The 24,903-nt window shown below is 42.1% G+C and overlaps 1 protein-coding gene across 1 annotated transcript in view; it reads left to right on the forward strand.

Annotated features, from left to right (window-relative positions):
* The window catches only part of WDR7 (WD repeat domain 7), a 1,007,279-nt gene that overhangs the window by 237,431 nt on the left and 744,945 nt on the right, over nucleotides 1-24,903 (forward strand). The window contains 1 exon segment of the mRNA XM_053701142.1: nucleotides 9,540-9,754. Coding sequence (XP_053557117.1) covers nucleotides 9,540-9,754 — 215 coding nt within the window.

The following is a 24,903-nucleotide window of genomic DNA, read 5'->3' on the forward strand; positions in this document are numbered from 1 at the left end:
TTATCTATATGGCGCAAATGAACTCGCACTGTCTTGCTGTGAAATGCTGATAAAATGCTCTGAGATGAGAGGCGGTCTGCAGAGGCTTAAAAACCGTCAGAAATTTAGAGGTTATAAAGTATATTAATATAACAATGTTGGTTGTGCAAAGCTGGGGAATGGGTAATAAATGTGTTATATATCTTTTTAAACAATAAAAAAAACCAGAAGACTGTCCCGTTAATGGGGCATGAAAGTCAAAATTTGCAATAACTTTTATTATGCGTGCCATTGCGGCACAAGTGGTAAATATAGTTGTTACAAAAGTAGCAATACATTTTAAAAGGCTCTTTTTTTGCAAACACGTATATTACAAAAAGGTTTCTTATCAAATGTGCCTTTTTTGTTCCCCTTTAATAACTTGGCTGCAACACCAGTTAGTTAAAGGAACACTGAACCCAAATGTTTTATTTCGTGATTCAGATAGAACATGAAATTTTAAGCAATTTTCTAATTTACTCCTATTATCAAATTTTCTTTCTTCATTTTTGTTTAGATGCCGGCCCATTTTTGGTGAACAACCTGGGTTGTTCTTGCTGATTGGTGGATACATTCATCCACCATTAAAAAAGTAATGTCCAGAGTACTGAACCAAAAAAAACCTTAGCTGCCTTCTTTTTCAAATAAAGATAGCAAGAGAACGAATAAAAAATGATAATAGGAGTAAATTAGAAAGTTGCTTAAAATTGCATGCTCTATCTGAATCATGAAAGAAAAAATGTGGGTTCAGTGTCCCTTTAATGGGTTTTGTATCGAGTATGTAAAGTCCAAATTAAATGTTCATAATTCAGATAAAGCATGTGATTTTAAACAATGTTACACTTTACTTCTATTATCCCAAATTTGTTTTGTTTTCTTAGTATCCTTTTTGTTGAATACTAAATCTAGGTGGGTTGATAGGAGCTTAGTTGCGTGCACGTCTTTAGCAGTCTATAGCAGCAGTATTTGCAACTATGTATAACATTGCTATAAACATTGTTGTAAACACTGCTGTCAGCTAAACACACGTTCACGCTCCTGAACTCACCCAAGATTACTCTTTAACAAAGGATTCTAAGAGAACTAAGCACAATTGAGAATAGGAAAGTTGTTTAAAATTTAATACTCTATCCAATCCATTTCAGTTTAATTTTGACTTTACTGTCGTTACTTAAAAAAATATATGTAGCTTTATTGCGATTCAACCTAGAACATTTAGTTTCTTCAATACTTTCTGCCTTTTGATTTTATTTTTTGTAGCAGTTTGCTGGTATTATTAAATAAACCATTTACATGTAAAAAAATCTTTATTAAGAAGAGTTCTTTTATAGATATATCAGTTTACCGTAAGTATAATATTTCTTAAAAAGAGTAAGCAGAATGTAATTTTCTCCAACATAGGTGTGTCCGGTCCACGGCGTCATCCTTACTTGTGGGATATTCTCTTCCCCAACAGGAAATGGCAAAGAGCCCAGCAAAGCTGGTCACATGATCCCTCCTAGGCTCCGCCTACCCCAGTCATTCTCTTTGCCGTTGTACAGGCAACATCTCCACGGAGATGGCTTAGAGTTTTTTAGTGTTTAACTGTAGTTTTTATTATTCAATCAAGAGTTTGTTATTTTGAAATAGTGCTGGTATGTACTATTTACTCAGAAACAGAAAAGAGATGAAGATTTCTGTTTGTATGAGGAAAATGATTTTAGCAACCGTCACTAAAATCCATGGCTGTTCCACACAGGACTGTTGAGAGCAATTAACTTCAGTTGGGGGAACAGTGAGCAGTCTCTTGCTGCTTGAGGTATGACACATTCTAACAAGACGATGTAATGCTGGAAGCTGTCATTTTCCCTATGGGATCCGGTAAGCCATGTTTATTAAGATCGTAAATAAGGGCTTCACAAGGGCTTATTAAGACTGTAGACTTTTTCTGGGCTAAATCGATTCATTATTAACACATATTTAGCCTTGAGGAATCATTTATTCTGGGTATTTTGATATAATAATATCGGCAGGCACTGTTTTAGACACCTTATTCTTTAGGGGCTTTCCCAAATCATAGGCAGAGCCTCATTTTCGCGCCGGTGTTGCGCACTTGTTTTTGAGAGGCATGACATGCAGTCGCATGTGAGAGGAGCTCTGATACTTAGAAAAGACTTTCTGAAGGCGTCATTTGGTATCGTATTCCCCTTTGGGCTTGGTTGGGTCTCAGCAAAGCAGATACCAGGGACTGTAAAGGGGTTAAAGTTAAAAACGGCTCCGGTTCCGTTATTTTAAGGGTTAAAGCTTCCAAATTTGGTGTGCAATACTTTTAAGGCTTTAAGACACTGTGGTGAAAATTTGGTGAATTTTGAACAATTCCTTCATGTTTTTTCGCAATTGCAGTAATAAAGTGTGTTCAGTTTAAAATTTAAAGTGACAGTAACGGTTTTATTTTAAAACGTTTTTTGTACTTTGTTATCAAGTTTATGCCTGTTTAACATGTCTGAACTACCAGATAGACTGTGTTCTGAATGTGGGGAAGCCAGAATTCCCATTCATTTAAATAAATGTGATTTATGTGACAATGACAATGATGCCCAAGATGATTCCTCAAGTGAGGGGAGTAAGCATGGTACTGCATCATTCCCTCCTTCGTCTACACGAGTCTTGCCCACTCAGGAGGCCCCTAGTACATCTAGCGCGCCAATACTCCTTACTATGCAACAATTAACGGCTGTAATGGATAATTCTGTCAAAAACATTTTAGCCAAAATGAACACTTATCAGCGTAAGCGCGACTGCTCTGTTTTAGATACTGAAGAGCATGACGACGCTGATAATAATGGTTCTGAAGGGCCCCTAACCCAGTCTGATGGGGCCAGGGAGGTTTTGTCTGAGGGAGAAATTACTGATTCAGGGAACATTTCTCAACAAGCTGAACCTGATGTGATTACGTTTAAATTTAAGTTGGAACATCTCCGCATTCTGCTTAAGGAGGTATTATCCACTCTGGATGATTGTGACAAGTTGGTCATCCCAGAGAAACTATGTAAGATGGACAAGTTCCTAGAGGTCCCGGGGCTCCCAGAAGCTTTTCCTATACCCAAGCGGGTGGCGGACATTGTTAATAAAGAATGGGAAAGGCCCGGTATTCCTTTCGTCCCTCCCCCCATATTTAAAAAATTGTTTCCTATGGTCGACCCCAGAAAGGACTTATGGCAGACAGTCCCCAAGGTCGAGGGAGCGGTTTCCACTTTAAACAAACGCACCACTATACCCATAGAGGATAGTTGTGCTTTCAAAGATCCTATGGATAAAAAATTAGAAGGTTTACTTAATAAGATGTTTGTTCAGCAGGGTTACCTTCTACAACCAATTTCATGCATTGTCCCTGTAGCTACAGCCGCATGTTTCTGGTTCGATGAGCTGATAAAGGCGGTCGATAGTGATTCTCCTCCTTATGAGGAGATTATGGACAGAATCAATGCTCTCAAATTGGCTAATTCTTTCACCCTAGACGCCACTTTGCAATTGGCTAGGTTAGCGGCTAAGAATTCTGGGTTTGCTATTGTGGCGCGCAGAGCGCTTTGGTTGAAATCTTGGTCAGCTGATGCGTCTTCCAAGAACAAGCTACTTAACATTCCTTTCAAGGGGAAAACGCTGTTTGGCCCTGACTTGAAAGAGATTATCTCTGATATCACTGGGGGTAAGGGCCACGCCCTTCCTCAGGATCGGCCTTTCAAGGCAAAAAATAAACCTAATTTTCGTCCCTTTCGTAGAAATGGACCAGCCCAAAGTGCTACGTCCTCTAAGCAAGAGGGTAATACTTCTCAAGCCAAGCCAGCTTGGAGACCAATGCAAGGCTGGAACAAGGGAAAGCAGGCCAAGAAACCTGCCACTGCTACCAAGACAGCATGAAATGTTGGCCCCCGATCCGGGACCGGATCTGGTGGGGGGCAGACTCTCTCTCTTCGCTCAGGCTTGGGCAAGAGATGTTCTGGATCCTTGGGCGCTAGAAATAGTCTCCCAAGGTTATCTTCTGGAATTCAAGGGGCTTCCCCCAAGGGGGAGGTTCCACAGGTCTCAGTTGTCTTCAGACCACGTAAAAAGACAGGCATTCTTACATTGTGTAGAAGACCTGTTAAAAATGGGAGTGATTCATCCTGTTCCATTAAGAGAACAAGGGATGGGGTTCTACTCCAATCTGTTCATAGTTCCCAAAAAAGAGGGAACGTTCAGACCAATCTTAGATCTCAAGATCTTAAACAAGTTTCTCAAGGTTCCATCGTTCAAGATGGAAACCATTCGAACTATTCTTCCTTCCATCCAGGAAGGTCAATTCATGACCACAGTGGATTTAAAGGATGCGTATCTACATATTCCTATCCACAAGGAACATCATCGGTTCCTAAGGTTCGCATTCCTGGACAAGCATTACCAGTTCGTGGCGCTTCCTTTCGGATTAGCCACTGCTCCAAGGATTTTCACAAAGGTACTAGGGTCCCTTCTAGCTGTGCTAAGACCAAGGGGCATTGCTGTAGTACCTTACTTGGACGACATTCTGATTCAAGCGTCGTCCCTTCCTCAAGCAAAGGCTCACACGGACATTGTCCTGGCCTTTCTCAGATCTCACGGATGGAAAGTGAACGTGGAAAAGAGTTCTCTATCTCCGTCAACAAGGGTTCCCTTCTTGGGAACAATAATAGACTCCTTAGAAATGAGGATTTTTCTGACAGAGGCCAGAAAAACAAAACTTCTAGACTCTTGTCGGATACTTCATTCCGTTCCTCTTCCTTCCATAGCGCAGTGCATGGAAGTGATCGGTTTGATGGTAGCGGCAATGGACATAGTTCCTTTTGCGCGCATTCATCTAAGACCATTACAACTGTGCATGCTCAGTCAGTGGAATGGGGACTATACAGACTTGTCTCCGAAGATACAAGTAAATCAGAGGACCAGAGACTCACTCCGTTGGTGGCTGTCCCTGGACAACCTGTCACAAGGGATGACATTCCGCAGACCGGAGTGGGTCATCGTCACGACCGACGCCAGTCTGATGGGCTGGGGCGCGGTCTGGGGATCCCTGAAAGCTCAGGGTCTTTGGTCTCGGGAAGAATCTCTTCTACCGATAAATATTCTGGAACTGAGAGCGATATTCAATGCTCTCAAGGCTTGGCCTCAGCTAGCGAGGGCCAAGTTCATACGGTTTCAATCAGACAACATGACAACTGTTGCGTACATCAACCATCAGGGGGGAACAAGGAGTTCCCTAGCGATGGAAGAAGTGACCAAAATCATTCTATGGGCGGAGTCTCACTCCTGCCACCTGTCTGCTATCCACATCCCAGGAGTGGAAAATTGGGAAGCGGATTTTCTGAGTCGTCAGACATTGCATCCGGGGGAGTGGGAACTCCATCCGGAAATCTTTGCCCAAGTCACTCAGCTGTGGGGCATTCCAGACATGGATCTGATGGCCTCTCGTCAGAACTTCAAAGTTCCTTGCTACGGGTCCAGATCCAGGGATCCCAAGGCGGCTCTAGTGGATGCACTAGTAGCACCTTGGACCTTCAAACTAGCTTATGTGTTCCCGCCGTTTCCTCTCATCCCCAGGCTGGTAGCCAGGATCAATCAGGAGAGGGCGTCGGTGATCTTGATAGCTCCTGCGTGGCCACGCAGGACTTGGTATGCAGATCTGGTGAATATGTCATCGGCTCCACCTTGGAAGCTACCTTTGAGACGAGACCTTCTTGTTCAGGGTCCGTTCGAACATCCGAATCTGGTTTCACTCCAGCTGACTGCTTGGAGATTGAACGCTTGATCTTATCGAAGCGAGGGTTCTCAGATTCTGTTATCGATACTCTTGTTCAGGCCAGAAAGCCTGTAACTAGAAAGATTTACCACAAAATTTGGAAAAAATATATCTGTTGGTGTGAATCTAAAGGATTCCCTTGGGACAAGGTTAAGATTCCTAAGATTCTATCCTTCCTTCAAGAAGGATTGGAAAAAGGATTATCTGCTAGTTCCCTGAAGGGACAGATTTCTGCCTTGTCTGTGTTACTTCACAAAAAGCTGGCAGCTGTGCCAGATGTTCAAGCCTTTGTTCAGGCTCTGGTTAGAATTAAGCCTGTTTACAAACCTTTGACTCCTCCTTGGAGTCTCAACTTAGTTCTTTCAGTTCTTCAGGGGGTTCCGTTTGAACCCTTACATTCCGTTGATATTAAGTTATTATCTTGGAAAGTTTTGTTTTTAGTTGCAATTTCTTCTGCTAGAAGAGTTTCAGAATTATCTGCTCTGCAGTGTTCTCCTCCTTATCTGGTGTTCCATGCAGATAAGGTGGTTTTACGTACTAAACCTGGTTTTCTTCCAAAAGTTGTTTCTAACAAAAACATTAACCAGGAGATTATCGTACCTTCTCTGTGTCCGAAACCAGTTTCAAAGAAGGAACGTTTGTTGCACAATCTGGATGTTGTTCGCGCTCTAAAATTCTATTTAGATGCTACAAAGGATTTTAGACAAACATCTTCCTTGTTTGTTGTTTATTCCGGTAAAAGGAGAGGTCAAAAAGCAACTTCTACCTCTCTCTCTTTTTGGATTAAAAGCATCATCAGATTGGCTTACGAGACTGCCGGACGGCAGCCTCCCGAAAGAATCACGGCTCATTCCACTAGGGCTGTGGCTTCCACATGGGCCTTCAAGAACGAGGCTTCTGTTGATCAGATATGTAGGGCAGCGACTTGGTCTTCACTGCACACTTTTACCAAATTTTACAAGTTTGATACTTTCGCTTCTTCTGAGGCTATTTTTGGGAGAAAGGTTTTGCAAGCCGTGGTGCCTTCCATTTAGGTGACCTGATTTGCTCCCTCCCTTCATCCGTGTCCTAAAGCTTTGGTATTGGTTCCCACAAGTAAGGATGACGCCGTGGACCGGACACACCTATGTTGGAGAAAACAGAATTTATGTTTACCTGATAAATTACTTTCTCCAACGGTGTGTCCGGTCCACGGCCCGCCCTGGTTTTTTTAATCAGGTCTGATAATTTATTTTCTTTAACTACAGTCACCACGGTACCATATGGTTTCTCCTATGCAAATATTCCTCCTTAACGTCGGTCGAATGACTGGGGTAGGCGGAGCCTAGGAGGGATCATGTGACCAGCTTTGCTGGGCTCTTTGCCATTTCCTGTTGGGGAAGAGAATATCCCACAAGTAAGGATGACGCCGTGGACCGGACACACCGTTGGAGAAAGTAATTTATCAGGTAAACATAAATTCTGTTATTTTCACTGCAAAGTATACACATTATAGTCTATTGAACCTATATATTATTAAGCCTTTATTAAAGTGATATACATTGATTGAAAGAAATCAGTTTGATACTGAGAAATCAAAAAAGATTTGACTGATCTCCTGTGTTAGGCTTCCCTAGGTTTAAAAGTTGATATCAACTAGGAGCAATTAGGAATTAGTTAATAGAGTATCTTGATGTATTTAATGTCTCTCTTTTACTAAAGATCTTTATTAAAGGGATTTGAAACCCAAAAAATGTCTTTCATGACTCAGACAGAACATACAATTTAAAAAAAGTTTCCAATTCACTTCTATTATCAAACTTGCTTAGTTATTATATATTCTTTGATAAAGAGATATCTAGATAGGCAGCGTGCACATATCTGAAACACTACATGACAGGAAATAGTGCTGCCATCTAGTGTTCTTGCCAATGTATAACTGCCGTATAGTGCTGCAGACACGTACACACTCCTGAGCTTATCTTTTTGCTTTTCAACAAAGGATAACATGAAAACCAAGAACATTTGATAATAGAAGTAAATTGGAAAGTTGTTTACAATTATATGCTCTATCTGAATCATGAAAGAAAAAAAAAGGGTTTTCTGGCCCTTTAAACAAATTCAAAGCTACAGACTTGCATTAGATGTAAAATATTTATAGATAAATACATTTACACAAAGCTTCTTAAAATAAAAGATTAAGTAACTTGCAGATTAGGCTCTTTTTTTGGCTTCTGTTAGTGGAAAATCATTTTGAAAAGGCTCCGGATTTCTACTTCTGTAGGCGGTCCCCCACCAGCTTCTCATGCAGTACTTAGCACAGCAATGACGAAACAGGCTTCCTCCAATCACGGCGTGGCTTCAGAAAATGTTTGCTCTTGAGGGGAAGCCATGATTGGAGGAAGCTGGATTAGTCATTGCTGACATAAGTACAGAGGAGCTGCAGGTGGGGGATTGCTGGTCCGGCTTGGAAGAAGAAAAAGGTAAGTATTTTAACAAAAACGCTGCAATATAAACTTTCATGAATGAAAGTGCCCCTGTTTTTAATAGTATTTTTAAAAACCGGGCACTGATTCATAAAAATTTACATTCACTTTAAGGGTATTATAATATTGCTACCTGGCTATGCCTACATAGAGAGTAGCTACATGCATCTATTCTCTGAGGAAGCGCATGCGCAAAACGCGTCAGTTATTGGAGTGCTGGCACTACAGACTGTCTGTATCTTGATTTCACTGATGGTCTAATAAACCAGCCAGTGAGCAGTAAGGATTAATAGCTCTGTTGTTTTTTTCATGATCATTCTCTTAGACAGGTTTGTTCTAAAATCATAGATCAGGGCACAGTACTGTAAAGTGTGTGTCAGAGAAACCTTGTACTGAAGTAATATCCACAATAAGTCTGAATCAGAGGAAAACAGTAGGAGAGTCTATCTGGGACCAGATGTTACATAGCAAATAGTTTAAATGAATTGTCCCACAAATAGAAACCGTGTAATTTATGTGTGGCTGTATAGGTTACGGCCATACATTTATTGATAAATTGCCATTAAATGACAATCTAGTCTCTATCCAATGGGAAATTTTTTACCCTGAGCTGAACAAAGCCAGTGATTGGTGGCTACACACATATGCAAGCCCCGATAGGTCACTGGCTGTGTTCAGCTCTATACCAGTACATATTGTTTTTCTTTTTTGAAGGAGGGGTATATACATATGTTTAGGCAACCAATAATGTAGTAAGAAAATGTATTTTCTTATTGCAGTTTTTTGTCCCTTACAAAAAAATGGACTTTACTCTCAAACTTGAGTGGGTACAGGTCCCGTGCTACTAGCCCAACTCACAGATGGCTGAGGTATTTAACCCCAAAAACGTTTGGGTGCAAAGCCCAATAGGAAAATCACATAAAAATATCAAACAGTACGCATAGAATAGCCAGCACTCACTGGCGATAGGCTCAAGAATCGCTCCATGGTCTCCTGGATCCTAACCTACAGCCACACATACTAGCTCTCAACCAAACACACTGACAGTAAACAAGGGTGTCACATAGGGAGGAAATAGGTAAAATGAGATAAAATCCTGGTAAATTTGATGTGGGCTAAAAGTTCCATTCCCATGGTATTATTGCATTGTATAATGACTTGTAATGTTTCCTCTAAGACTTTGCAGCAGAAAGTTGTAAAACATTTCATTTTATCTGTTTTTAATGATATGTGATGAGGGTAATATATTAGTTTGTTTGGCGATGCAGGTGCACTAGATCGTTGCGTGATGGGGATCACAGCTGTCGAGATACTTAATGCTTGTGATGAAGCTGTGCCTGCAGCAGTGGATGCACTCAGCCATTCAGCAGTCAATTTAAAACAAGCTATGACCAGACGTAGTCTTGCTGCACTGAAAACCGTAGCACATCATAAACTCCAGACTCTTGCTACCAATCTTCTGGCTTCAGAGGCATCAGACAAAGTAAGTCTTATTAAGGGTGTGTGTGCTAATATTTAAATACAATGCTTGGATTGGAAGATTATTCACTTGTTTGTACAAAAATGATATAATTAATATGCGTATTATTATAACTGATAACATCAGTTATGTCTAGTGCTTAGAGTGTTGTAAAACATGTTGAGATCTGTGCATATCTTAAAAGGGCTAAAAAATAAAATAAAAAATTGTTTAAAAATTGCTGGCAAGTATTTTAAAATAATTTTCAAAAATAAGCAAAATGATTAACATAGCTAAACTGCCTGGAGTAGCTAACTCCACCCCTCTTATCAGTGTTTAGACACAGGCATTGTATTTCAACTGAGTTCACAGCTTCTAGGTCTGCTCCAGCAGATAATCCCTATTCACTTTTGCATTTTACCAAATAACAATAAACATAGATACAGCCATAAAAGGAATTGTGTGGGGGGGAGTTAGAGCTTTACAATTCAGAAACTAAAAAGAAAGGGTTAATGTCGAGGCACTGCAGTATAAATTTGCAGGTAAAGTAATTAAAGTACATATTATATTATTTTGTCTCTATCCCAACTTGTTTTATGTCCCATTACTTTTGGGAAATAAGAACCTGGCCACCAGGAGGAGGCAAAGACACCCCAGCCAAAGGCTTAAATATTCCTTCCACTTCCCTCATCCCCCAGTCATTCTTTGCCTTTCGTCCCAGGAGGTTGGCAGAGAAGTGTCAGAAGTTTGTTTTTGTCTCTTATAGAGGGTAGTACTCTTCGACATAGGACGGGAGTTTTAAGTAATCCTGTCAGTCTCTCAGTGAGGGCTTGGATGAAAGTTAGAGTCCCGAGATGCAGGAAGAGTCTTTATGCGAAACCATCCCGATTCATTTTAACAACTCCACAAGCAATCGGCGTTGTCGAACTTTGCTTTGCTCTCTGCTTTCTTCTCTCAAGTCCATGGCGAAGGCGATGCTGCTATCCGTCACACTTGAAGGGCCGTGTTCCTGTTCCACAGCATAGATTCCGGTAAGATCGTTTCATTTTACTTCTTCATGAATGTACTGTAACTCATTTATTCCTGCAAACTTACATGAAAAATACAGGGTCTCAGTGGAACTCCTTATAGTATCTTGGAATCAAGGGTTAATATCTCCTGAGGGGGATTATTGAACAGGGTTTTTTTTAATCATGTTTGTTATGTGATTCAATCTGCTTATGTGTAGAGTTAACTGGGCTCGTGGCTTTTTGGAACATAACGGCCTTTTGAAGTGACGCGACCTTTACGATTGGGCGCGCTTTTTTTTAACTGTATGGTTCACCTTGTGACCAGGCATGTTTACGTTCTCGTCTCCCATTTTCGCATTCATGACTGTGTGGAGACGGAGAAATCTGGTCCGCTGTTGTCTGGTACATTGGAGGTGGTGAGTGCCCCAGCCATTGTGGGTTTCAGGTGCCCTCTAAATTGTTTAATATATAGTCCATCTTTTTGTATCCTTTATCCAATTATGGAGGATGCTGATTTTGAGATTGTTCAACTTTCTGATTCAGATTCTTCGTCCTGTGACGAATGCGAATTGGCCCCATTGACTCAGGTCAGTCAGTTATGTTATTTAGGCCGTCCTCTGGCGCCTTGTTCCTCTGGCTCGGGGATTCAAGGGACTGCTGAGCCATCCGCCTTGGGGGGGCGTGTCCTCCGGGAGGCGTGTTTTCTACCGATCCCTTCTACTACTACACATGCAGGTAACCCAGGGATTGTTCCCCCCGGAGGTTGTGGCACTTTTTTGCTTTTACATCTTTTGGCGCTTGCTCGTCTACAAAGTCCAGATGTTTATTTGCGATTGTGCTCGTGCTCGTGCCCGATTGCGCCGGTTCTCTCGGCCATGGGAGGGCATGTGCAGTTCCCTGCGGGTGTAACTGTTCCTGAGTGTTGTGCCTTTCGTTGCAGGATGGCTCACCTTTGTGTTCTACTCAGACACGTTTTTGAGTTGTTTGGGGACCCTATCCTTCTCGGCTATGGGACTCATCAGTCTCCTACTTCGAATGGCTCACCTCATTAGACATGGGGGGAATGAAGTAATCTCCTTTAAGTCTTGTTATCGAGATCCTTCCCAGTTTTGTTGGAGGAACAGGGTTTCCGTTAGGCTGGTCCTCGGGTCTTCTGTTCTTCTTGGGCGTTAACCTTCGGGTTGCCTGTCATTTTATTTTATCCGCTAGGATGAATTTTCATTTTTTCTTTTATTCTATGTTTCCTTCAGGAACCTTCTCTGGGATCGATACTCGCTGTTTTCTTCTATGGAAGTTGTTCGGGACACGTCAGTACCATGTTTGTCTGTTTTTTTTCCTCCCTCTCTGAGTGCGGATTTAGCCAACTTGGCAGTTATGACCCGGGTCGCAGGCTGGTCCTGCTTGGGTTGAGATATTCTTACTCGTGGCTTATTCAGACACGTGGCGCCTATTCTACCTAGCTGGTCAGGTTGGGGCGCCGAGTGCTCACAATATCATTTATGTTTCTTGTTATTTAGTTTACACGTTTTCATCTAAGTATTCTGAAGAGGACTTGCGGGTCCAAAAAGGACAATTTCCAGAGCCTCCTAAAGGCAAAACCGCCCTCGGCGGAAAAAAAGGTGCTAAACCCTCTAACCTTCCCACCATGTGGGAAGGAATACTCTAGGTCTCAAGGGTATCGGAAGCAACAGAAAGTGACACCAGACTGAGTCAGTGAATTCAGCTGCGTCACTTTCTGTTTCTTCCGATACCCTCGGGACCTAGAGTATTCCTTTCCACGTGATTTAGCGCCTTTTTTCCACCGTGGGCAGTTTTGCCTTTAGGAGGCTCTGGGAATTGTCCTTTTTGGACTTGTTCCTTTAGTGGTTCTGTTCTTCATTGAGACCTTTTTAGACTTTGTCCGTTTCTCCTTGTGGATTCGGTCACCTTCTGGGGACTTGGATTCCTTTTGGGAGTTGATTGTCCCTTTTTCGGGACATTAGACAGTGGGGTCTTTTTGGGCTCCAGTTAGGGGTCCCTCCCCGGTGTTGGGAATGCTCTTCATCTCCTTCTTGGGTAGAAGAGGTCCTAGTGGCTTTCTGCTCATATGGTTCAGGTATTGCCATCCATGTGGCATCCAAACCCATATTTTACTGTCCTCTGACTTCCTATCTGAGGTGATGCGGAGACTTGCTGTTGCTCTGTTCGGGTGACTTGTCCTCACTGTTCCCCTTGTGCCTGGAGCTCGTGGCTAGCTGGACAGCTAGCTAAGCATACTAATGCTCTGTGGTTACTCTGTACTGTAGCAATCTGAGGGTTCCAGTTTCCAGGGTACTTGGGCTTAGCCCTTGTTCTAGCTGTTCTGTTTTACTACTTGGCCAGATTTTCTGAGAGCCGGGGCTCCTTGGAGCTTGTCTTATACCGGACGATACGGTTCCCTTGGGACAGCCAACTGATGTAACCTGATGGTGGGCTTTCCTGCCTAGCAAGCGGAAGGTGTGCAGTTGCTCAGCTGTCACTCCTGCGCCTGGTATGTGTGCTAGCATGATGGTGTTTTAAGGGGTCCTTTCCGTGTTCGTCAGTGACGTGGCTTTCATGTTCTCTCGATTCTTTCTACATCTTCCTTCCTGTCTTATGGGCAGGTGTTTATCGATGCTCTCCTCTTCTAGGGGCTCGTTATCCTCCTTACAGAGGTGTGGTTCCTTTTTTAGGTGCCTCTCCTGTATTCAGGAGGTTGGAACAGATGTTTACTCCGATTCAGGGATTGGTCTGCTCTTTGAGTTGTTCCTTTCCATCTGGGGAGCTGCTGGCTCCGCATTGTGACTTAGTTGGGTGGCTTTGCTAGATCTCCTTGGGTCTAACGCCTGCTCGATTGTCTCTAGGTTGAAGTGGCTGTGTCCATTCTTCCGCCCTCTTGGGGTTCCTTGATTCCCCTGCTTCAGATCTGCCGTTGCTTGGACTGGTCCGGCTAGGTGTAGGATCTGAGATCTGCTGTTCATCCTCTTTGGGGTTGTTAGTGTACCTTTTTTTTGAGGTTCTGTGCCTCTCCCCTGTTTGAGATCTGTGAGTAGACCTGGCGGCCTGGATTGCCTGGTGTGTGCCCTCTGTCTTGGAGGTTGGACAATCTAAAGTTTTGTTTGGCCGCTCTTCCTAACGGATAGTGTTTTTTCTCTGTGTCTTCTTACGGATGGCAGCTTGTTACTGGACTCAGATGTTTATCTTCTTTTGCTACCAGTAATTTTTCTGTTTGCTCAGTCTCTGAGTTCTGATGTTTGAGGACATTTGTCTTCAGCCATCTTTCTCCTGTTAAGTGTGGTCAGTCCACGGGTCATCATTACTTCTGGGATATTATCTCCTCCCCTACAGGAAGTGCAAGAGGATTCACCCAGCAGAGCTGCCACATAGCTCCTCCCCTCCACGTCACCCCCAGTCATTCTCTTGCACCCAACGAATAGATAGGATGTGTGAGAGGACTGTGGTGATTTAATTAGTTTATTACCTTCAATCAAAAGTTTGTTATTTTATAATAGCACCGGAGTGTGTTATTCATTCTCTGGTAGAATTTGAAGAAGAATCTACCGGAGTTTTTTCTATGATTTTAGCCGGAGTAGTTAAGATCATATTGCTGTTTCTCGGCCATCTGAGGAGAGGTAAACTTCAGATCAGGGGACAGCGGGCAGATTAATCTGCAAAGAGGTATGTAGCAGTTTGTTTATTTTCTGACATGGAATTGATGAGAAAATCCTGCCATACCGTTATAATGTAAACTCAGCCTTAAATGCAGTAGATGTAGCTGGTATCAGGCTGTCATGTATGTATATTTTACACTTCAGTATTCTGGGGAATGGTACTTCACTGGATTTATACTGTATGCATAGACTTAACCTAATTTGCAGGGACTTGCAATAGGTTTTAAATAATAATTAATTTATTGAGGTTAAACGTTTTTTTGCTGGCATGTAAAAACGTTTATTTCTCTGAGGTACTGGGTGAAAAAATGTTTTGGGCACTATTTTTTCCACTTGGCAATAGTTTTGTTTAAATTAAAGCAGTTCACTGATCTCTCTCACTGTTATGTGTGAGGGGGAGGGGCCATTTTTGGCGCTTTTACTACGCATCAAAAAACTCAGTCAGAGGTTCATTTTCTTCCTGCATGATCCGGTTCATCTCTACAGAACTCAGGGATCTCCAAAGCCTTTTTTTGAGGGAGGTAATCATCACAGCAGAGCTGTGAAGATTGTAGTTGACTGTGATAAAAAACGTTTATTTGTGTAATTTTTCTGCTGCCTGGGTTAGTTATCCTTTGCTAATGGGAGCAATCCTTTGCTAAAATTGTATATTTCTGACAAAGATTGATGCTATAACTTAATTATTTTCAACTGTCATAATTTTTTCTGTGCTTCTTATAGGCACAGTTCGTTTTCATATTATTGTAAATTACTTGAAAAAGTATTTCCAAGTTGCTAGTTAATTGCTAGTGTGTTAAACATGTCTGATTCAGAGGAAGATACATGTGCTATATGTGCTAATGCCAAAGTGGAGCCCAATAGAAGTTTATGTACTAACTGTATTGATGCTACTTTAAATAAAAGTCAATCTGTACAAATTGAACATATTTCACCAGACAACGAGGGGAGAGTTATGCCGACTAACTCGCCTCACGTGTCAGTACCTGCATCTCCCGCTCGGGAGGTGCGTGATATTGTAGCGCCGAGTACATCTGGGCGGCCATTTCAAATCACATTACAGGATATGGCTACTGTTATGACTGAAGTTTTGGCTAAATTACCAGAACTTAGAGGCAAGCGTGATCACTCTGGGGTGAGAACAGAGTGCGCTGATAATATTAGGGCCATGTCAGACACTGCGTCACAGGCGGCAGAACATGAGGACGGAGAACTTCATTCTGTGGGTGACGGTTCTGATCCAAATAGATTGGATTCAGATATTTCAAATTTTAAATTTAAGCTGGAAAACCTCTGTGTATTACTAGGGGAGGTGTTAGCGGCTCTGAATGATTGTAACACAGTTGCAATACCAGAGAAAATGTGTAGGTTGGATAAATATTTTGCGGTACCGGCGAGTACTGATGTTTTTCCTATACCTAAGAGACTTACTGAAATTGTTACTAAGGAGTGGGATAGGCCCGGTGTGCCGTTCTCACCCCCTCCGATATTTAGAAAAATGTTTCCAATAGACGCCACCACACGGGACTTATGGCAAACGGTCCCTAAGGTGGAGGGAGCAGTTTCTACTTTAGCTAAGCGTACCACTATCCCGGTGGAGGATAGCTGTGCCTTTTCAGATCCAATGGATAAAAAATTAGAGGGTTACCTTAAGAAAATGTTTGTTCAACAAGGTTTTATATTGCAACCTCTTGCATGTATTGCGCCTGTCACGGCTGCAGCAGCATTTTGGTTTGAGTCTCTGGAGGAGACACTTCAATCATCTACACTAGATGAGATTACAGACAAACTTAAAGCCCTTAAGTTAGCTAACTCATTTATTTCAGATGCCGTAGTACATTTAACTAAACTTACGGCTAAGAATTCCGGATTTGCCATTCAGGCACGCAGAGCACTGTGGCTAAAATCCTGGTCAGCTGATGTTACTTCTAAATCTAAATTGCTTAATATACCTTTCAAAGGGCAAACCTTATTCGGGCCCGGGTTGAAAGAGATTATCGCTGACATTACAGGAGGTAAAGGCCATGCCCTGCCTCAGGACAAAGCCAAACCTAGGGCTAGACAGTCTAATTTTCGTTCCTTTCGTAATTTCAAAGCAGGAACAGCATCAACTTCCTCTGCACCAAAACAGGAAGGAGCTGTTGCTCGCTACAGACAAGGCTGGAAACCTAACCAGTCCTGGAACAAGGGCAAGCAGGCCAGGAAACCTGCTGCTGCCCCTAAGACAGCATGAATCGAGGGCCCCCGATCCGGGACCGGATCTAGTAGGGGGCAGACTTTCTCTCTTCACCCAGGCTTGGGCAAGAGATGTTCAGGATCCCTGGGCGTTAGAGATCATATCTCAGGGATACCTTCTGGACTTCAAATCCTCTCCCCCAAGAGGGAGATTTCATCTGTCAAGGTTATCAACAAACCAAATAAAGAAAGAAGCGTTCCTACGCTGCGTACAAGATCTTTTATTAATGGGAGTGATCCATCCAGTTCCGCGGTCGGAACAAGGACAAGGGTTTTACTCAAATCTATTTGTAGTTCCCAAAAAAGAGGGAACTTTCAGGCCAATCTTGGATTTAAAGATCCTAAACAAATTCCTAAGAGTTCCATCGTTCAAGATGGAAACGATTCGAACAATTTTGCCCATGATCCAAGAGGGTCAGTACATGACCACAGTGGATTTAAAGGATGCTTACCTTCACATACCGATTCACAGAAATCATTACCGGTATCTAAGGTTTGCCTTTCTAGACAGGCATTACCAGTTTGTAGCTCTTCCATTCGGACTGGCTACGGCTCCAAGAATCTTCACAAAGGTTCTGGGTACTCTTCTGGCGGTACTAAGACCGCGAGGAATTTCGGTAGCTCCGTACCTAGACGACATTCTGATACAAGCTTCAAGCTTTCAAACTGCCAAGTCTCATACAGAGTTAGTACTGGCATTTCTAAGGTCGCATGGATGGAAGGTGAACGAAAAGAAGAGTTCTCTCTTTCCACTCACAAGAGTTCCTTTCTTGGGGACTCTGATAGATTCTGTAGAAATGAAGATTTACCTGACAGAAGACAGGTTAACAAAGCTTCAAAATGCATGCCGTGTCCTTCATTCCATTCAACACCCGTCAGTAGCTCAATGCATGGAGGTGATCGGCTTAATGGTAGCGGCAATGGACCCAATAGTCCCTTTTGCACGCCTACATCTCAGACCGCTGCAATTGTGCATGCTAAGTCAGTGGAATGGGGATTACTCAGATTTGTCCCCCACTCTGAATCTGAATCAAGAGACCAGAAATTCTCTTCTATGGTGGCTTTATCGGCCACACCTGTCCAGGGGGATGCCATTCAGCAGGCCAGACTGGACAATTGTAACAACAGACGCCAGCCTACTAGGTTGGGGCGCTGTCTGGAATTCTCTGAAGGCTCAGGGACTATGGAATCAGGAGGAGAGTCTCCTTCCAATAAACATTCTGGAATTGAGAGCAGTTCTCAATGCCCTTCTGGCTTGGCCCCAGTTAACAACTCGGGGGTTCATCAGGTTTCAGTCGGACAACATCACGACTGTAGCTTACATCAACCATCAGGGAGGGACAAGAAGCTCCCTAGCAATGATGGAAGTATCAAAGATAATTCGCTGGGCAGAGTCTCACTCTTGCCACCTGTCTGCAATCCACATCCCGGGAGTGGAGAACTGGGAGGCGGATTTCTTAAGTCGTCAGACTTTTCATCCGGGGGAGTGGGAACTTCATCCGGAGGTCTTTGCCCAGATACTTCGACGTTGGGGCAAACCAGAGATAGATCTCATGGCGTCTCGTCAGAACGCCAAGCTTCCTCGCTACGGGTCCAGATCCAGGGATCCGGGAGCGGTTCTGATAGATGCTTTGACAGCACCTTGGACCTTCGGGATGGCTTATGTGTTTCCACCCTTCCCGATGCTTCCTCGATTGATTGCCAGAATCAAACAGGAGAGAGCATCAGTGATTCTAATAGCACCTGCATGGCCACGCAGGACTTGGTATGCAGATCTAGTGGACATGTCATCCTGTCCGCCTTGGTCTCTACCTCTGAAACAGGACCTTCTGATCCAGGGTCCATTCAAACATCAAAATCTAACTTCTCTGAAGCTGACTGCTTGGAAATTGAACGCTTGATTTTATCAAAACGTGGGTTTTCTGAGCCAGTTATTGATACCTTAATACAGGCTAGGAAGCCGGTTACCAGAAGGATTTACCATAAAATATGGCGTAAATACTTATATTGGTGCGAATCCAAGAGTTACTCATGGAGTAAGGTTAGGATTCCAAGGATATTGTCTTTTCTACAAGAAGGTTTAGAAAAGGGGTTATCCGCTAGTTCTTTAAAGGGACAGATTTCAGCTCTGTCCATTCTTTTACACAAACGTCTGTCAGAAGTTCCGGACGTTCAAGCTTTTTGTCAGGCTTTAGCTAGGATCAAGCCTGTGTTTAAAACTGTTGCTCCACCATGGAGTTTGAACTTAGTTCTTAATGTTTTACAGGGTGTTCCGTTTGAACCCCTTCATTCCATTGATATCAAGTTGTTATCTTGGAAAGTTCTGTTTTTAATGGCTATTTCCTCGGCTCGAAGAGTCTCTGAGTTATCTGCCTTACATTGTGATTCTCCTTATCTGATTTTTCATTCAGACAAGGTAGTTCTGCGTACTAAACCTGGGTTCCTACCTAAGGTGGTCACTAACAGGAATATCAATCAAGAGATTGTTGTTCCATCTTTGTGTCCTAATCCTTCCTCGAAGAAGGAACGTCTGCTACACAATCTAGATGTAGTCCGTGCCCTGAAATTTTATCTACAGGCAACTAAGGATTTTCGTCAAACGTCTTCCCTGTTTGTCGTTTATTCTGGTCAGAGGAGAGGTCAAAAAGCTTCGGCTACCTCTCTCTCTTTTTGGCTTCGTAGCATAATACGATTAGCCTATGAGACTGCTGGACAGCAGCCTCCTGAAAGAATTACAGCTCATTCTACTAGAGCTGTGGCTTCCACTTGGGCCTTTAAGAATGAGGCTTCTGTTGAACAGATTTGCAAGGCTGCAACTTGGTCTTCTCTTCATACTTTTTCCAAATTTTACAAATTTGACACTTTTGCTTCTTCGGAGGCTGTTTTTGGGAGAAAGGTTCTTCAGGCAGTGGTTCCCTCCGTATAAAGAGCCTGCCTGTCCCTCCCGTCATCCGTGTACTTTTGCTTTGGTATTGGTATCCCAGAAGTAATGATGACCCGTGGACTGACCACACTTAACAGGAGAAAACAAAATTTATGCTTACCTGATAAATTCATTTCTCCTGTAGTGTGGTCAGTCCACGGCCCGCCCTGTTTTTTATGGCAGGCTAAAGATTTTTTTGGATTATACTCCAGTCACCACTACACCCTTGGGCTTCTCCTTTCTCGTTGGTCCTTTGGTCGAATGACTGGGGGTGACGTGGAGGGGAGGAGCTATGTGGCAGCTCTGCTGGGTGAATCCTCTTGCACTTCCTGTAGGGGAGGAGATAATATCCCAGAAGTAATGATGACCCGTGGACTGACCACACTACAGGAGAAATGAATTTATCAGGTAAGCATAAATTTTGTTTTTTCGTTGCTGTTGCACGATGTTTGGGAGATTTTTCTTCTCCTTGATGATGCCCGGTTTGCTCCTTGTGGTTCTGGCTGGGTTGGACGTCGTCTCCCCTTGTTCTCAGGATCCTTTCGGGTCTCTGTGAATTTGGTTTTCTTTTGGAGGGTTTTTTTTCCTTATGGATCTTGCTATACCTTTTGGGTATCCCTATGGCTCCCCCTTGTCCTCTCCCTTTTGGGGATTTTATTGCTTGGGCTATTAAAGGGTTGCATGGGGACCGACTGCTGGGTCTCCTGGAGGAGTGTTGGCTCAGTGTGTTTGCTTGTGGTCTCTAGTTAGGCTTTCGGACTATCTGCGGGTCAGTGTCCTTGGGGCCTTTTCCTTCTAGTTTATTCCCCCCGCTTTGACAAAGCGGGGTTTGGTTGGGTGTGGTTTTCAGGCCTGGTGCCCTCAGAATGGGCCGCCTATTCTACTCTCCCGTTCTTGCATTCAGTGTCCTCTATAGCTTGGGTATTGTTTTCCCAAAAGTAATGAACTCAGCTGTGGACTCTTTCCATTTATAAAGAAAAACATAAATTATGTTTACCTGATAATTTTCTTTTCTTCAGATGGAAAGAGTACACAGCTTTCCATCCATATTTCTTTTTTCTTCTGTGGGGCGTCTCTTATTTTTATTCGTCTGGCATCTTTTCACCCTGGTATTTCTTCTGTTCCTTGTTCCTTGGCAGAATGACTGGGGGATGAGGGAAGTGGGAGGAGTATTTAAGCCTTTGGCTGGGGTGTCTTGCCTCCTTACTGGTGGCCAGGTTCTTATTATCCCAAAAGTAATGAATGCAGCTTTCCATCTGAAGAAAAGAAAATTATCAGGTAAGCATAATTTATGTTTTTATACAGATGACAATTTTTTTTTTTTTTGAGTACAGCATCATTTAAGGGAACACTAGATAGCTAACAGAGAGACGGCAACTTAGTAGAGACTGCACAACAAAAGCTAAACTATGAATAGGGGCACTCACCGTACTCTTACCCTGATGCCAGGAACAAGAATCACAGGGTGGAATGTACATTAAAGGGACAAGTACAAAAGCTTATTAACTACTCACTATGTTATTGTATTTCATCCTATTCCTGCAGCTCTCCGGTTTTAATAGCTTAATTGCGCCAGATACTGAAGCGCCACCTCTTTGTACTGGGGGGTGCCATCTTGGAGCTTAGGTATTCTCACAGCCTGTAACAGAAACTATGCACACTCACTGATCAGTAATATTGTCCACTTTGTTTACAGCTGTTTGATCTGTTTCAGGTTAGTGTGCATGATACATTTTTTCATTTTTACACAGTTTTACAGTTGCACAAAATACATTTAAAAAAAGCACTCAGCTCCTAATTTGTATCATGCACCCTAATCTGGTATCTTTATTTTAAAAAGCAGGAATGTAAGCTCTATGAGCCGGATCATCTTTGGTTCAGCACCTGGGTAGTGCTTCATAATTGCTGGCTAAATGCAGCCACCAATCAGCAAGCACTATAGAGGGTGCTGAGACAAAAATGGGCTGGCTCGTAAGCTCACATTCCTGCTTTTTCAAATAAAGATACCAAGTGAATGAAGAAAAATTGATAATAGGAGTAAATTAGAAAGCTGCTTAACATTGCATGCTCTATCTGAATCATGAAAAAATGAATTTGGGTTCAGTATCTCTTTAAATAAATATCAAATACCATACATGTAGAAAACCCTTTATCCAAACTGCTTGGGACAGGAAAAGGTTTGGAATTTTTGCATCTGTAAAATGGGAAAGGGGATAGAACCAATTGAAAACAACATCTTATGTTATTTCGGCAATATTTACTTGTGATGAAACCTAAAGGTAGTGTTATATCATATGTAATACATTTGTACACATAGTAACATCAGAAAGATAGTACAGCACTGTAATCCGAAAGGTAAATTAATATAGACAGTTATTTGCATTTTAAAACACAAAAACTAAACTAAAGACACAGGCAGAGAAGACTGTGACTTGCAGGCAGGGAAAATAGTCATTTTTGAATGTTTTTTGTTTAAATACTAGTTAAAAAGAATTTCAGAATAAGTTTGAATTTCAGAATAAGTTTGGATTTTGGAATTCGAGATTTGGGGATTTCTACCTGTAATATACTTTAGTTATGAACAGGAGTTGGATGCGGCCTTCATTGCCAAGGGATTCCACACCCTTGTTTATTTAATTTGTGCATATTACATTTACCTCTAAGTTTTACTGCTTTTACATTATTTCTGTCATTTTCTATATTATGTATGTTAAAAAAACAGCACGGGAGTCATTATTTTCATAAATATTGAGGATCCTATACTTATGTTATTCAAGAAAAAATTCCAATTGAAAATTAGGAGTAAATATTTATTATATTTTTGTCGTTTATTGATAAAGTACTGCCAAATTCCTTGTTCCAACTTTAGATTGATGCAAAAAAATATGTAGATATAAAAATCTAACCATAATAATAGATACATTTTTAAAACTGAAGAAACTTCTAAATCTAAGGGAAGATTTAAAGGGACGGTGTGCTGTAAAAATGTTTTTTTCCTTAATCTGACTTGTTATACCAGATGTATAAAATGTATACAGAATTCTTTCTTTAGGTTCATTTTTATATATGAAATAGCTGACTTTGATCTTTGAAACCACAACCCGTTAAAATGTGCCGAGCTTGCAGGGTAATAAGATCTCTGTTTTATCACTTTCTTTACACACACCTTCTTTTTATTATCTTTGCTTGTATACCAAAGCCCAGTACTTATTCACCGATGATCTAAAGATCTCTGGGCTGTTGAGATTCTATAAGAATGCTCGCCAGTACTTCTATTTCCCTGCATTTTTCTATGGGGAGGAGATGCATACATTGCAAAGTGCACAATAAAATTTGTATTTTAAAAATATTACAAAACGAATAATTGAACCATTCACACAAATATGCAGATACATTTTTTCTTCTACTAGATACGACGAGTCCACAGATTCATCCTTACTTGTGGGATATTATCCTCCTGCTAACAGGAAGCGGCAAAGAGCACCACAGCAGAGCTGTATATATAGCTCCTCTCTTCTCTCCACCCCCAGTCATTCTCTTTGCCTGTACTAGTAATAGGAAGAGGTAAAGTGAAAGAGGTGTTAAAATGATAGTTTTTATTTTCTTCAAGCAAGACTTTTTTATTTTAAATTGTACCGGTGAATACTATTTTTCCTCAGGCAGTAGATGGAAGAAGATTTCTGCCTGGAGGTTGATGATCTTAGCAGTTGTCACTAAGATCCAGATGAGTTCCCACAGAATGGCTGAGGAGTACTAGAGAAGCTTCAGTGTGGGGAACGTTTTCATGCTACAAGCATTGAGGTATGTTCAGTCATTTATTTCTGGAGAGACTGTGATATTTCAGAACAGGATGACATAGTTCCCATGAGGGAAGGGTAAGCAGTAATCCTATAAATAAAAAGGGGTATTACTGGAGACCTGTGTATGAATGATTATGGGCTAAATGCAGCAAATGATGGCAGCATGGTTAGGCACTGGGGCAGCATAACGTTTTATTGCACAAATGGTTTTATATTCACTGTTGCTGAGCATTGTACTGGGGTTTTCACATGGCTTTAATTTTCATTTGGGATACTAAAACCCACATGGCTAGTTTCTATAGCGCTTCCTTGCGTTTTTTTAGGCTGAGACATTGCATATGATGGGCGGGGCCTAATTTTTGCGCCTCAGATGCCCAGTTGATCTTCACAAGAAGGCAGCAAACTTCAGCTTCGGTTGGGCCCAAACTGAGACATAGGCTAACAGAGTCATAGTGAGACTTGTCAGACCCCTGAGGGGAGATAGGCGCCACAGCAGAGCTGTGGCGAGGTGCAGAGGGTTGTTAATTTATTTTTTATAACGTTTTGGGAATAACGTTTTTCTTATAGGGGGTTAATTTGTCCCTTACTTGTGGTGCAATATTAGGCTACAATATAAGAAGGTTATGCTAAAATTGTGAGCGTTATAGCATTTTAAAGCAGATTTGGAAAAATTGAGCGCTTTTTTACTTCTTAAAGGCGCAGTACCGTTTTTCAAACTTGGTGTTTTTTTCAATAAATAAAGTGTTTTCAAGACTTTTTGTGGTTATTACTAGCCTGTTCAACATGTCTGACATTGAGGAAAGTCAATACTCTATGTGTTTAGAAGCCATTGTGGAACCCCCACTTACATTGTGTCCCTCTTGTACTGAGAGGGCCTTACATTGCAAAGAACATATTTTAGGTGATAAAGGTATGTCTAAGGATGATTCTCAGTCGGAAGAAATTCAGGTTATGCCATCCAATTCTCCCCAAGTGTCACAACCTTTAACTCCCACTCAAGCGACGCCAAGTACTTCTAGTGCGTCTAATTATTTGACTCTGCAAGATATGGCTGCAGTTATGTCTACTACCCTTACAGAGGTATTATCTAAACTGCCAGGTTTACAGGGTAAGCGCAGTAGGTCCAGTATTAAGGTAAATGCTGAGCCCTCTGATGCTTTATTGGCCATTTCCGATGTACCCTCACAGTGTTCTGATTTGGGGGTCGGGGAATTGCTGTCTGAGGGAGAGCTTTCAGATTCAGGAAATGTTACCTCAGACAGATTCGGACGTGATGTCCTTTAAATTTAAGCTTGAACACCTCCGCCTGTTACTCCGGGAGGTTTTAGCGACTCTGGATGATTGTGACCCTATTGTAATACCACCAGAGAAATTGTGTAAGATGGATAAATATCTAGAGGTACCTACTTACACTGATGTTTTTCCAGTCCCTAAAAGAATTTCGGACATTGTTACTAAGGAATGGGATAGACCAGGCATTCCGTTCTCTTCCCCTCCTACTTTTAAGAAAATGTTTCCCATATCTGACACCATTCAGGAT

The sequence above is a fragment of the Bombina bombina genome, chromosome 2, assembly GCF_027579735.1.
Source record: "Bombina bombina isolate aBomBom1 chromosome 2, aBomBom1.pri, whole genome shotgun sequence".
Classification (NCBI taxonomy): domain Eukaryota; kingdom Metazoa; phylum Chordata; class Amphibia; order Anura; family Bombinatoridae; genus Bombina; species Bombina bombina.